Raw genomic sequence first — 15,430 nt, forward strand, 5'->3', positions numbered from 1 at the left:
TGTAACAATTTTGTTGCTGCAACGCGACCCGACGACCTTTTGCCGGGAGAAAAAGAAATCAAAATAAACTTATATAGCCGAAAATTGCGTGCATTCAAAAAACGAGTCAGTATGTTGCATTCAGTTTGATTCGACGATAGAGAGTTGTTAGTATAAATTGCTGCTGTTCATTCAACTGTAGGTTTTCATGTTTTGTTTAAACCAATCTTCTGAGCAAAATGTTCGTTGGTTCATAATTGTACTAAGAAACGGAAAGTGTAAGCTCAATGCAGATTGTTTTTATTCACATTTATCGTAAACAGCAATCGCTTTCATAGATGCATTGCCAGTACCAATATGTAGTATATTTTTAAATTTTATTTTATGCTTTATATCAGGCTCTTAAGGTTTTCGGCTCAGTGGTTGTGCATTTAGCGTGACGATGTTTATAACCAATCAGACGTCGACAAACGAAGTCACGTGGCAGTCGAACATCACATCCTGGGAAACAACAGCTTCTGTCACCACCGCAAATGAAACACAAGAAACAACTACACATTTTGCTGGTTGCCCGAACCGAACAGTTGACTTGACCATCGTTCTTGTTTTAATAACAATCAGCAGTTACTTGGTGCTGGTCACAATTATTTATTACTTAAAATTCGCTGAGCGCAACTTACGCTGGACCAATTTTTTGTGCTGCATATCTGCTATGGAGATCTTGTTTGAATCGTCGTGGTTTCTGTTGGAAGTGAGACTGGTTGTGTCCACCGACCAATTTTGCGCCATTTATTCCACAGTAAACGTGTGTTTGGCAACTTCAAATCGAACTGTGATCTACGTTGTTTTCTGGGTCAGACAACGTTCCTTTTACAGGGGATTTTTGAGCCAAAGTTCAAAGAAAAAACAACTCAATGCCATGAGCAACTCCCTTCTTGCAGCAATAATCCTTTTCGCCATCGTTCAGATATTTACCTTATCGTTTATTCCTATCTACGCTTCGCCAATCGGCTGCCAAATTGGCAAATCCACCGATTTTCTGCAAGTATTTGCACCGGCTGTTTTTTTCATCATAGCCTTGTTCCAAGTGCTGCTGCTTATTCCTGTTCTATATCCCGTGGTAAAACACATCAGTGCCACAAGAAAAGGCGACCCAAATGGAAAACTGGAATCTGTCGTGATTCGTTTGAGCATCTGCACGAGCATTTGTTTGGTGACTGATGTAGCTTTTCTTGCTGTTTCTGTTAATCAGCCAGCTGGTGTTTCTTTCAGTTTTATACCTATTTGTTACGCCATAAACACCATTGTTAACGTAGTATGTATGCTTGCTTCGTTTTCAGATTATAAGCTTAGAATCTTGCCTTTGGGCTATTTGTGGAAAGAAAATTTTCGAAAGGTAACTCTATACTGCATGTAGTGTGTTTACTGTCGCATTCATTATGTTTCGCCTTTTGTGCAACACAAATATACTTGCAGTTTGAAAGTATTGTGGGTATCATTCCAGAAACGTCAGCGGTTAATTTCCTCGTTACAACTTATTGTGTTGTTTAAAATTCTTTCGGTCAAGTGCAAAACGTTGCTGAGCTGAGTTGAAAAATTGCAGTAAGTCTTCATTTTTTTAGCATAAAAAATATCTACAAATCTAAGGTCGAATGTTAATCCCATAATCGTGAAATATCTGAAAACTGGGGTGTCGAAAGTCGATTAAAATGCAATTGGATATTTAGCAGCACGATTCGGTTTGTAACCTGAGTGGCTCATGAATGAATCATGAAGTCAAAGTCAGTTTCTTTTTTGGAAAGAGAATGGTACGTGCTTGCTGGATCTTCGTGTACGCTATTGTTTACTGTTGCGAAATTGGTGGTTATGTATTTAATTTGACATTACGTAACGCCAAGCCGTGGACAAGTTTATGTGCTCGTCACAATAATGGTTGGAGAAAGAAATCGGTTAAACCAGCTGAATGATACTGTGGAAGGATATAATAATTAAGTGAAGTGAACAGTACGTACAGCAGAAAAATGTGTTTCAGGCTTTCAAAACTATTATTTGGTGTTGTTAGTTTAACAACAAAATGCCTGTCAACGTTAATAAAGTTTCAATCTTTCGTGGAACGGGGAGATTGCATAGAGTCGACCAGTTAAGAATGCGGAGTGCCGAATTAATAAATATTTATGTTGTAAAGTGTTTGCAACGTCACAAGCCTTAGGTTTGTTGGAAGCTTAACCGTGACTGGCCTTATTTTGTGGTTATGCAGCTCAAGCTGTTTGTGGCAACTGTATCCATATTTGTTTGTTTGCAAAATAAATTGGTTTTACGTCAAAACTAAGTAAGACCAACTCCTAAGTATTGTTAAAGAAAATAAAATACTTCTAGTGAATGAAAATGAACACATTGTGAGTTTTTCTGTAAAAAATCAGAATTAGTGTCTTTCAGTTCAACTTTGTTCGCAAACAATGAAGTAGTCTTGTTGATTACAAAAGAAAACGTTTAGGAACCCAACCGACTGACGTCACTAGCTTTGTAACTTAATTCAGTTCTAAATTTTACCACGTATCTACACCAAAGCAGATATAAATACTCTATGTGGAACCACATTAATTATTTAGAGGTAAGCTAGTTAGTTAATATATTGCAAACCGAATTACGCTTGATCGCTGTTGTGGTTTTACCGCAGTTTTTAAAATACATTTATGTTTGAAAACAGCAGCATTAAGACTGACCGCAGTGTTGTTTTCGTAAATTCATCATCGTGCGGCAAGGGTTGAAATGCTGATTGGCTGCCTCTGTTATAACTGACGCATCAAAGTGATTAGATTTCCCCAGAGTTATCTTTGTCTCGCTGTACAGTGGTATCTATATTCGTTCAGACTCGGCTCTAAATATCGTTGTCATGTTTAGGTTGAGACACTTAAACCAAATATAAGGACATAAGATATCTTTTAACTGGTGGATTGTTATGTACTTTTGTTGCTATATTTTACAATAAGTCGCAGCTTTTGCAGATGTTTCGTTTAGAATTGGTCTTGTTTGTAACTTATCTTCAAAACGTGACAAATTGCAGCAAGTAGATTTTTAAATTACGTGTGATACGATCTTATCTACAAAACCTTTTTTCCACTACTGACGATCAGAATAAAACATTTTTCCCGCAGATGAGCAAAAAATTGAGTTGACATGTGCCATGATGTTTAGGCGTCGACTCAACCAAGGGCTCGAAACATTTACATTAGGATCTGGCGCAGCATATTGTGATGCAACCATTGGTAACCAAAGTTCTCAGTATAATAGTATGTATGAGTTTGAGAAAGGTTGTTTGAATAGCATAGCAAAACGCCCATACACTGTAAAGAGGCCATTGTTTATTTGTTTAGATCAGACCATGTGCAAATTTACGTAAAATTGCAAGACAATTTTCGGTGTGCTTCTGAGCATTTTTTTGATTTTATTTTGTTTTGGTAATTCAGTTGAAATGTTATCATAGTGACTCGAGAGGCGTTTCATATTATCGCGTATTGCATATACACAGTATACAAATCAACTGTGAGGTACAGCTAATGTTTCCTTTTTCCTTTTTCCATTGGTTTTCATATTGAAATTTACATGAGATATTGTAGCGAGGGTTGTAATTCAAGCGAATGTACCTTCACATCATTATTTGAATTTTCGCCCACTTCGCTTCCCTGATATTACCAGATAACGTTTTGTAGATTAACCCTTCCGATTATGTCATCATGCCATTTTCAAATGCACTTGGCCCAAAACACTAAGACCTCAATGTCATGATTAAAAATACCACGCTAGATGCAGTTTCTCGATAACAGAATAAAGCAAGGAAATACTGCTGGCTATATATTCTTTTTACCCTAACAGGACAGTGAGTTTATTTTCTTAACAGGACAGTTTTTGTAAGGTATATGGAATCAGTGGAGTATTGGTACAATCTTAATAAATACCACCCAATAAAAAATACCAACAACAAATTTGCTACGATTTACAATCTAGAGTGTTCTCGGGATGTAACAAAGTCCCTCTAACTCCCTTTTATGCTTTAAAACGAAATGTTTACAACTTTTATCCTAACATATAGGCTATATATCATAGAACGTGAATTATACACTTTATTTTATAGATTGTGCTTTTTGAAATTGCTATTTTATCAAGGACGTAAAATAAAAAATTTGTAATGAGCTTACCGAACCTTACAACACCGAACACGCAACTGTGGACAACCATATCTTCTGACCTTCCCGTGAACTTCACGGGCATGGAATTCTCAGGAGACAATCAATCAGTACTCAACAACGCTACCCAGCGGTTATCGGAATCCAATAAGAACAGCAGAATTGGAGAAAAAATATGGGTTGGAAGTTTACTTGCCTTAAGCGTATACGCATTTGCTGTGACTGGAATTTACCTTTGGACTCAAATCAACAAGAACCTATGTCTCACAAACTCTCTTTGTTTTTTGTCCTCGCTTCTACTTTTATTGCGAGCAAGCTGGTTTCATATCGAAGTCTACGGACTGGCAACCACCCATGCCATGTGCGTTGTTTATGCTTTGACTGACATTGTAACGGGAAATGCTTCGCGAATTTTAATCAGTGCCGTACTTTGGATTCGACAAAATTTGTTTAACACATCGCCGCTAGTGGCGCCCCTGAGTTCACCGAGATTGAAGTTTTTAAGCCATTGTACGTTGGTTGGCGTAATAATCGCACCAGTGGTGCAGACAGGTTTGCTTCTTTCTCTTTCATTCACTTCGACCACAGAAACTTGTGTTTTAGAAAAGGAAGCCACTCAATTTATAAGGGTTACCTTACCTGCCGTGTATTTAGTTGGCGCAGTTTGTCAAATTTCGCTATTAGCGCTGGTGCTGCATCCTGTCGCCAAACATATGCGCAAGAAAAACAGCCGAAGAGCGGATCAATTGGAAAGCGTCACAATCCGCCTTTCTGTCGTCACAATCATGTACGTCACAAGTGACGCAGCGTTTATTGTTTTATCCATCAACAAACCGCCCCATTTTTCGTTCAGTTTTGTTCCAATTCTTTCCGGTTTTAATACCTTGGTAAACGTGATAGGTTTGTTATTTGCCTTTGCCGATTGGCGAAGGAGGTTCGCTCCTTGCAACCACGTGATTACTTACAGCCAATCACTGTCCCCTGTCACTTTTTCATCGAGAAAAATCTGTACCACAGTGTTGTAATTAATTAAATGACAAAATGGTTTTTCAACTGACAAAAGTTTTATCGTGTACAAGTTTGTCATGCAATACACGTTGCCATCGTCTCAGATAGAAAACTGCTTTCTCGACAAATTCTTCATTGTTTGTATTTCCATAGTTGTTGATATTTTAATTCGAATCTTAAAAACTTACATGCAGCCTATATGACGTGTATTTTAAAATTTTGTTTGAGGTTTTTTACCATTAAAAAAAAATTTTGGTACATACACAAATGGCCTTAATTCTATCACAAGATAAACTTTGCGATGGTCCAATAATCCCAAGATTAAAGTAAAAGATCTTCGTCATACCGTTGGGGTATATTTATATGTGCTGCACACAACAAATAAAATTAGATTAGTAAGTTCCATAATTTATTATCGTGGCGATGCAAAATCCAATAAATTATGATTCTGAAAACTTCAATGGCGAAATAATTTGTTTTCCAAACAATGAAGAAAATTACATCTTTATCATAGAAGATTGTTTTTGACATACACGAAAAATGGTGGGGTGAGTAAAATAAAACGTGAACTTTAATTCAATGAAAGTTTCAAATTCATGATCAAAATCAGAGGAAAACCTGGAAGAAACAACTTTGCCTTCCGAAAATGACTTCTACCTTTGAATATATGAATGAAAATCACAACTGCAGAAGATGCCCTGACGATGACTTTTCTTTCAGTGGGCTGATCTGTTTTAAGTAATTGCTGTTTTGTTTGTTATACGTTCTAAACAAGTCTTTTTTCCACATTAAAAAACGCTTGTATACTTAATAAATCTGGAGACAGAATGGACAAACATGAAAAACAACCAATCCAAAAGACTCTAAGACAAGTAAATGAGATTATGTTGTGGTTTAAAATGGAATAAACGTCAACCACTTTTGATTGCGGATTAAGTGATAATTCCTTCCAAGAAAAATGGTGTCTGCAATAACAGCTCATTATGCCAGTTAAAACAGAAATACGCAATTCCGAGTTGCGTGTTTTTATTTTGAAAATTATCGGGACATCTCTTGGGTGAGTTCTAGTGGTAGGATTCAGCCGGTTCGCACCGGTTTTATATAGAACCGTCTCACGAAATTTTGTGAGATCAGCGAACCGGTTAGCATCACTGGTTACTGTCAATGGATTTTGCTGAAAAATATGAATTTTGTGATAGAACCGGCTGATAAAAAACTTTAATCCTACCAGTGGTGAGTTCCATGTTAATGTGAAAATGTGCTGGGTTTTGTCAAACTTTCCCGTAAAGGAATGGGAAATATAAGCAAACTCTAACCGTAAACCTGTTGCCTTATACTTACATTACCCGTGTAAACACAAAATAATCTACTATGACCAGTGTCCTTAAATGTAAATATATTAAACTCACGGAGAATAAATTCGTCAACCGTTTATACGCAGTTAAGTTTGTGAAGGAAGCTTTCGATGGACTTTGTTGACCATTAGACATGTTTAATCCTGAACTTTCCAAAAGTTGTTTAGGTGACCTGGAATTTTGGCTGGCCGTAAGGCATGTGATTTTTTGCCAACGGTTTAACCGCCACTGTCCAGCAGCACCTCGAAATGCTTTGAAATGGTCGTTGTTTTTGATGAAGCAAACTTTGCAGAGAACTGCATTTTTGTGACACTTGTATTTGCACTGAACACAAGCTAACAGCTGTCGTCTTTTCGTCAAAAATCGCATTCACTTTTACTCTACAATGTACTACAGTGCCCAAATACAACACTGGTGAGCCGACTGCAGTTGTTACCTTATTGTTTATTAGCTGATTCAGCATGGCTGCAATACCTAGATTGCGAAGCCTGTACACATAATCCCTCGCCGGTTATCCGTCAATATTATCACTGAAACGAGTGTGCGTTAATAACTTCCCAAATACAGTGTCGGGTAACAACGAATCAATCTTTTTACACAGAGTAAGAACACTGCCAATATATGCACGAATCAGTATTAACACAACTATGTACAAAGAAAATTCCATATGGGCTGTAACGTTACGGCCAACATAGGCAAGCGCACTATAGATCAGTAGTCTGGACAAAATCGGTTGCCTAAACATGTGACTGCCTCGGCAATCAGGGATTGTGCATATTTTCATCCAAGGAAGGGTTAATACAAATCAAAATCATTAATCCTGAACCTTGCAGTGTGTCCACGATAGGCAACTTTGTTAAACATTAGGATAGTCACGCTATAGCTTGCACTGTGTCCACGATGTGTAACTTTGTTCAGCACACCACCGAGGCTCAACAAATTTATGCATTTCTATGCATTGTCATTGCTGAAAAATGGAAACTGCCTGAACCCGATGATGCCATATGCTGTATGGGAGTAGAAGAGTTCAAGCAGTGTGTACCAGACAAAAAAAGATGAAAATAACCGGTTTTCGGTGTTGCCGTCTGCGAAAACCACAGTAAATGCCTTTTTTATTGCAATATTCACCGGCACGACCGGTACAGAAGATAAGTTTTTTAACACCATAGTGCACAAAATGGCTCACGTGCTTCACTTTTTATCGAAAGAGAGTGGCTAAATGCATGGAAAAGAATATTTTCGATCAGGAGAGTACATAATTAAGTGCATTGAGACCAGCAGGTCAGCACCATTGTGGGTCCCCAAGAAGATCGATCAAAAGCACGCTTTAAAGGCTCGCTGCTAACTTGCATGGTAGAAAGTGTAAATTGTTTCTCCAGTTCTGTCGAGTTTGTTTATAGCCTATTGTTGCAACATGTTTTACATCACACAAGTAAGGGGCCTATGATAGACGTAGAGCTAATAATGAATGTATTGTTAGCAGCTACCTATCGTGGATACAGTGCAAGCTATAGCGTGGCTACCCTAATGCTTAACAAAGCTACCTATCGTGGACACACTACAAGGCACACTTGATGATGAAAAAGGCATTGGGCTGTAAACATCATTATTAATTATGACGTCATGCGCGCAACAATAAAGGCAATCAGTCAGACGCGTGATTACGGAGTGGCAATGCTGTAGTGTAGTTTTTGCAAATAAACATGTAACTGAAATGTGGTTAGGTACACGAATGCACGGTCTAAGCAAAAACTTCAGAAATTGTGCGTAATTGTCGAAATTCCTTGTCAAACGATCTGGAATATCCGAAACGGAAATTGTCTGGGAAGGTTGCGTGAATAAATTGATACTGACAACATCGTACCAAATTTAGAAACTCTGTACACAGTTGACACCAGTGTGGGTTTCCTTATATGTTTGTACAGCACACACTAGCCAGAATTCTCCCCCTGCAATCAGCCTAAGTTGATTTTGTTCAGGCAAGCAATGATGTTCGACCAAGGTACTGATTGTTTATTCCAAATTAAGTTCGGTTAAAGTTGGAAACCCGTTATCTTGTTTACATGTTGCAAATGAAAAACCTGTTTGTGGACGTGGTTGCCTTCTTATGTATTGTTGCTTTGCCTTGCGAATCCAGTTTTTTTTTCATTGCACAAATCAGTCGCAGTTATTTTTGTTATGCATTGTGTGCTTTTGCTGTATCGATCGCATGGAAACGGAAAGGCGCAAGTCAGACGAGTCAGCTTTCACAATGTAGCAGCAATAATGAAAGTTAATATGTTACTTGCTAGCATTTCAGGCTATCAAACGTGGTGGTGCAAATCTTTTCAACAGACAGTGAGTCTGATTGTTAGAATTTAGGTTAGTAGTTCAGATTAATCGATACTGCATTGATGATTAAAATGGGTTATTGCACAATAAGCTGCAACAAGCATAAATACTGCCTGTAATGGTATGAAAATGTGGGGTCCTTTGATACCCATAAGCTTTGCTAGCAGAATCAATACAGACTTGTGAAGAAGACAACGTACATTAGTAACAAGCTCGTATCTTGTGTTGTAAGCTAGTTGTCGAACAGCAAACCCAAATCGCTTGTCTTTCAGTTGTTTTATATATACATATATTTCGCCTGTAATTCGGCATCGTCAGTATCACTAAAAACAACGCTGTTTAAAACAAAAAAGTAATACAATTCAAAGAAACTGACATGAATTTAAGGTCTAAGGTCTGTACACTAATATACATTCTGTCAGTTGCTGCAGATTGGTGAAAACGTGTGAAACCAGCACAAACGGCGAGTAAGAAGCAAGAAAACTAAAGAAAAAGCTAAAAGCACTAGAACGGCCAGCGAATCTACAAAATGCCCAACGGCTGCAAAACAGCTGTTCAAAAAACACGAGGCACAGAAAGTGATATCAGCAGTACGTGGCGAAAGGCACAGCGAGTAATTCTCGAAGGCATATGAAAACACTGCGCTGGAACAGCTATTTTACACGAGGTAAAACCAAGCCACTTATGTTAATCGTAGCCTTTATTTTATGATACCACTTATCCTCGTAAATTTCCAAAAGCTGTGCAAGCAGTTCTTCAACAAAAACTACAGAATAGCAATTTGCAATTTCAGTGCGGCGACAGGTGGTCTCTGTGTTTCGTGGTGAAGTGGTGTGGGAGCGCAGCTCGGTCAGTGTTATCACCGTATTTTCCGGCTTTCCAAGCGGACCGGTGGCCATTCCACCGTGTGAAAACTGATTTTTTGATTAGCCGACGAACTGGGCGCCGCATAAAAGACAAGTGGTTACATTAATCCCATGGTTGCGGCAGATTAGGTTGTAGCGAAGTGGAATGGGTCCGTTCACTCCGCTGGGGGTTTGCAGTGTACGTGTGGTGTAACCTTGGACTTGTGGTTTCCGAAGTTTCCGCTAAGGGCGCAATGTCCGCAAGGGCGTGAATGAGTTATTTTATGTGGAATTTTATCCACACAGTGTGTTACAGCTCTGCACCTTGTTAGTAAGCGAGACAGAGTGGACGGACGCTTGTACACTATTATAATGTGTGTACACTATCAGGGTTCTTTCCTTTTCTGTAAGTTTTGGTAGTTTCATGAAACTCGTCGCCCAAATATCCTGCTTGGGTGGGTTGCAGGTAATGTGATGTCCAAACCTGTCTTTCCAGCCCTTTACTACGTTGATGATCTTGGGGAAATCGCGATCGTAAAGCTTTGGACTTTAGCTTCTTTGAACTACTGTTATTGTCTGAACTACTGTTATTGAACTACTCTATTGGAATTTCATTCGTTTAGGCGACCAAGTCTTTTTGCCTCTCCGTGGAAGATACTTTTAAAAACCGGGTGATCGGAGTACCCGTCGAGAAAACAGCGAATTTTTATGTGATCAATCGTTTTTTTTATTTTTTTTTAAACAGCGTTGTTTTTAGTGATATTGACGATGCCGAATTACAGGCGAAATATATTTTTATGAAACAACTGAAAGACAAGTGACTTAGGTTTGCTCTTCGACAACTTGCTGATAAATCAGATACCAAGTCTATGTTACTATAAGACTGTCGGGAGATTCCTACACATGTTTTTGAGAGTTCTATTTCTGTTGTAAACCTGAGGTTTTGTTGAATTTTTAACGGAAGTGATTTTTAAGTTGAACTATTGGAACAGCTGATGTATGAACATTTCGCATAACTAGGTTTTGGTTGGTTTGGATACATATGAAATATTTAAACTTCTTTTTTTTTTGAATTTTTTTCTGCTTTTTTTGCTTGGTTCATTTAACTGTTACGGAAGGACAAATAGTAATCTTCTCATGTAAACTTGTGTCTTTGAAGTAATTGGTATGTACTGTGTCTTATTAAACACACAGTACTCCATATATTAACATCAATACCAAATCACCACATGAAATGGGTGAAGAAAAAAAATCCACGGTTGAGCTCGAAGCCTCCGAAATGTTACAACGTGAAGACATCTCGAATAATGCAGAAGAAACTCACAAACACTGTTGCGGATTTCTTCGTATCAACCTCACATATTTGCCCATAAAATTGCTTTACTTGTTTATAATGGCGGGTAAGTCGTAATGTTGATCAAGATTGCGCACGCGATCAGTTTAACGATTTTGTTAAACATTTTTGATAATACTGTCTTATGGTTCTAAAGTAAACATATTTTGAAGCCAAACTGATATTTTCAAAGTATGATACAAATGCATCAGTTTTGTAAATACTTGCACTTCTCTCGCGTGCGATTGTCATTCGTCGTTTCATTTATCTACTTTACATAACACTGGAGTCAAGAAACTTAAATATATTATCTGGTCGCAGGTCAAGCAAGTTGCCTCATCTATCTTAACTTGTTTATGCGTCATCTCGGCCTTTCAACTTCGCAAGTAGGACTCATTAACGCCTCACAGCGGATTCTAGGCATTTTTACTCCTCCCATTTGTGGCGCTATATCTGACAAAACTGAAAAACCAAAAACGGTGTTGATTTCTATCCTGATGACGTCAGCAGTACTTGTGTTTTCTATGGTATTTGTACCAATAGAAGATGACGTTCGAATGAACTCAGGTAAGATCTATAATCAAGTTTCCTATTATTTTAAATCTATATTTATTCCATAAAAAATAAGATGTTGTAGCGTTATTAAATTTCAGGTCTTCAATCGCAATTAACAACTTGCAAAATAGAGAACACAGAAACCACAGTTCAGTGCAATGTAACCAAATTTAATGAAACCCACACAAAGGTCAGCATAGACAACGTAGAGCTGGAACCAATTGTTTCAAATTTGCCCACAACTTTTGCTACGACGATCAACACCTTACCAGATGACGAAGACCAATGGTATGCGAATAACGTTTACGAAGTAACGGTTGATAAAGTGGAATCCTCCAAAACATGTTTTGTCGTAAATGACGAAAGAAATGCGCCGCAAATTTTGTGCGACGCGAGTCACGACACATCAGCACAAGTACGATTTTATTTTTATTTTTGGCCCAATATTCAGCTACAAAAAAATCTACTGTGCAAGCTGCATACACGGTTTGGCCGTTTGGTCGTCTGATAAGTCGTCAGCTGCACTGATGAGACCTTATAGGCCGAAACAGTGGTCATCTGTATGCAGCTTACACAATTCATATTATCGGTTCCACTTTGCTTATCATAAAAAATCTACTGTTTCAAGCATGATCAAATAATCATTGCAAAATGGTACTATAGTGAAATATGGTGAATTACTAAAATAAAATGAGTTGTATATTTTTAGATGGACCAATATGGCGTGACGTTTTGGTTAATGACAATCCTCTTTCTATTGACCGCTGTTACATTTAACGGCACTCTGCCTGTCGTGGAAGCGACAACCTTCGCAATATTGGGGCCAAGGAACAAACATAAACACGGTCAACAGCGACTTTGGGCCTCGGTGGGATTTGGAAGTGCAGCTTTTATTATTGGATTGACAAAAAGTACGTGGCAACATAAAGTTAGGTTATTTCTATACGACCGCAATAAACCTGAAAAAAGTGAGATAAATGCTTGACTTTTGTATATATTGTTGCCGTAAAATAATGCATTATTTGTTTATACATATTTTATTTTGTGTATTAAACACACATGTATTTGCATCAAGTGCCACAATCGTATACTACTTTGTTTTGGTTGATTTAATAATGTGAATTACAGCTGAACTTGACAAACTTGGATCAGAGGACACTAATATTGCCTATGTACCGATATTTGCTGCTGCTTTCATATTTCTGTTACTGTCAGCGTTAATTTCGTATAAACTGCCAGTAGCAAAACCTTCGACCGAACCTGTCTCTCTGGCTAACGTAAAGGTAAATTATTTAAGGGATTTTGCTTCAAAAAAGTAATGTTATTCGCCCAATTGTTGGTAGATTGTAATGAAGAATCCGAAGATGATTTTGTTTTTGCTGCTTTTGGTTTTTCCATACGGAACAGGAAATGCCGTTCTGTTAAGGTATTTGGAAAGTGATTTTATCATTTTTAATAAAATAAAATGTTAAGTTGGATGTGGATATGGTTTAAACTATTATATATTTTTTTGTTTTCTTCTGATAAAGTTTGAATACTAAAAACCTGTTTCGTAGTTACGCATTTTGGTTTGTCGAAGACAAGTTGAACGCTCCATCAACCATCATAGGCCTGGCGTCATTATGTGGTTCGCTGCTCGATATCCCGTGCTTTTATGCGTCTGGATGGCTTGTCCGTAAATTTCGACACAATTCCCTGCTGGTGTTCGCAGCCGGGGTTTTATCTGTGAGTGTAACCATGGTAACCATATGTCCCCGAGTTCTTTACGTGTTTTGTTTAAAAAATGCTCTTATTTTTTGAAAGTTGCGTCTCTTTTTCATCGCTGAGTTGACGGAGGCCTGGCAGCTGATATTGGTGGAAGGTGCACGTGGCATTACATGGGGTCTCGGCTGGGCTGTCATTTGTTCGTTCACGTCATCAGTCGGCCCCCCGCAGCTTCGGGCGACAACTGTAGGAATTGTTTACGCCACAAGTCATGGAATAGGTAAAATGTAATTCGTTACTAAGGCTGTCAAGCATATTATCAATCAGAGAAGGTCTTTTGGCAATAATATTTATAAATATCAACGTTTTGGTTGCTATGTAGCAGTCTATATTTGGATGTACACTTGTGCAAACAGCGCGGTGTCGAGGCGCACCAACCGGAAACGAAAATAATCGTCGTGAAGTTTTATACAGTCAACTAAAAGTTCAATAATATTAAAAACTGTATTTTACAAAATTATATCACAGCTCTTTTCTGTTGTTAATTGTTTAGTTCGCAAACATTAAATCAACATATCGTCGCATACAATTTCTAAAAACGAATGTTTTTTAAGTGAGATCAGCGTATAGTAAAACAATGTAAATAATATGGCGAAATTTTTCGTGTTTAAGGTGGCGCTATTTTTCAATAAATTAACAGAATATTTTGGCAACCACCTACCTCAATTTACCGTACGTATAGGACAAAATCATTGTCGTTGCTATTGTGTCATAGTTGTGTGATGAGGATCACTTCGTTACATAAAATCAGTAGTCATAGAAACGTGCATGCATTAAAAACGTATTATTTTGCTTGTAATTACATTTTGTTTTAGGTTTTGCCGTGGGTGCGTTGGTTGGGGGTGTGGTTTACCAAAACATCGGCAGAGAATTTCTTTTCACGGCAACGGGCTGTTTTCTTGCTGTCAATTTGTCGCTCTATGCCGTTGCTATGTGCTGGCATCACTTCGCAACACAGGCAAGAAAAAGGCGCGAACGCAACAAAGCGAAACAAGAATTTGAATCGAAAGATGACGAAGCATTTTCTTAGACGAAATAAACCCCTGTTTCATACAAATTTTAAATATTTTATTTCGACAGTTATTTTATTGTACTTTGCGATGAGTTTATCATGTGCGAATAAAAACTCTTTTTCAATGGTCATTGCTTGACATGGTAACATGCTTGTGGCATAATTTGTAATGCGTGACCTATTATTTCATAAGTGCCAGTGTAGGGTCAATATCCTCATCGCTTACAAATCACCAGTACACGTCATCTGCAGAAAGAACCCCGCAAATGTTTGCTAATCCTTTTTTTGTCTGCACTATTTTTTTGCCCCTTGCAAGCCGTTAGCAGTGATGTCCATTTTTCGAAGGTTTTACCGCTTGCTTTTATATCAATCTTTTTAAAAGTACACTGGCATAATTATTCACGATCCAGTATTATTAAATCACAACCATGTAAGTCCAAATGTTGCCACAAAATCCATAGAATTAGTGAAAACTGGCGGGAAGTACAGAAAGGTATCAAACATCAGTCAAGGTCACGTGACAATTAAGTTTACCGTAAGGTAAATATTTCTATAAAGATACAGGACACATGATACTAAAGGTAATTGAGGTTTAGAAAAAGATCCACTATTAAGCTAAGATCACCTCTCAACTCAAATTGTCAAAGTGTATCTCATCAAATAAACCATCTTACCATGACAAACGTCATGCATTGACCGTTTACAAAAATTTCAAAGCCAGAAAACTTTAACGACAAACTTATGAACGCGTTTATTTCTCCCTGTGGATTCACTGTGAGGAATTAGTTATAATATTTGCCAAACTTTTTAACCATTCGTGCAAAGCATTGGCGGAACCAAGACAACGACACAAGGGTTGTGGGAATAAATTGATCGAGTCAACAATGAACCTGCTGGTCGCATTAAAAAACTGTACATAGTCCACACTAGGTTTGTTTGTACAACTCACGATAGCAAGACTTTGCCTTCATTCAATCAGGCTAAGTTGATTCTGTTCGGGCAAGCAATATAATCTTCGACCAAGGCTGAATGGTTATTTCAAGTTAATTTGAGTTAAGTTGGAA

At 37.9% G+C, this 15,430-nt stretch overlaps 2 protein-coding genes across 2 annotated transcripts; both read left to right on the top strand.

Annotated features, from left to right (window-relative positions):
• Positions 1-421: 421 nt before the first annotated feature.
• Positions 422-1,396, top strand: LOC145907125 (uncharacterized). The gene has a single exon (XM_082994561.1). It carries the CDS (start codon positions 422-424, stop codon positions 1,394-1,396), a length of 975 nt encoding a protein of 324 aa, XP_082850687.1.
• A 9,595-nt stretch (positions 1,397-10,991) lies between these two features.
• Positions 10,992-14,390, top strand: LOC145907126 (major facilitator superfamily domain-containing protein 6-like). Its single transcript, XM_082994562.1, has 9 exons — positions 10,992-11,102; positions 11,357-11,602; positions 11,689-12,005; positions 12,300-12,501; positions 12,719-12,873; positions 12,934-13,016; positions 13,147-13,315; positions 13,394-13,574; positions 14,170-14,390. Exons 1-9 carry the CDS (start codon positions 11,096-11,098, stop codon positions 14,382-14,384), a joined length of 1,575 nt encoding a protein of 524 aa, XP_082850688.1. The 5' UTR covers positions 10,992-11,095; the 3' UTR covers positions 14,385-14,390.
• The last annotated feature ends 1,040 nt before the right edge of the window (positions 14,391-15,430 follow it).

This window comes from Ascidia mentula, chromosome 6 (assembly GCF_947561715.1).
Source record: "Ascidia mentula chromosome 6, kaAscMent1.1, whole genome shotgun sequence".
In the NCBI taxonomy this organism is placed as follows: Eukaryota; Metazoa; Chordata; class Ascidiacea; order Phlebobranchia; family Ascidiidae; genus Ascidia; species Ascidia mentula.

Bases quoted from the DNA above. Each gene is read 5' to 3' on its own strand.
- LOC145907126 (XM_082994562.1), top strand. The intron at 12,006-12,299 runs GTACGATTTTAT...GTATATTTTTAG, and splicing joins GTCACGACACATCAGCACAA to ATGGACCAATATGGCGTGAC. The intron at 13,316-13,393 runs GTGAGTGTAACC...ATTTTTTGAAAG, and splicing joins TCGCAGCCGGGGTTTTATCT to TTGCGTCTCTTTTTCATCGC.
- LOC145907125 (XM_082994561.1), top strand. From the start codon at position 422: ATGTTTATAACCAATCAGACGTCGACAAACGAAGTCACGTGGCAGTCG.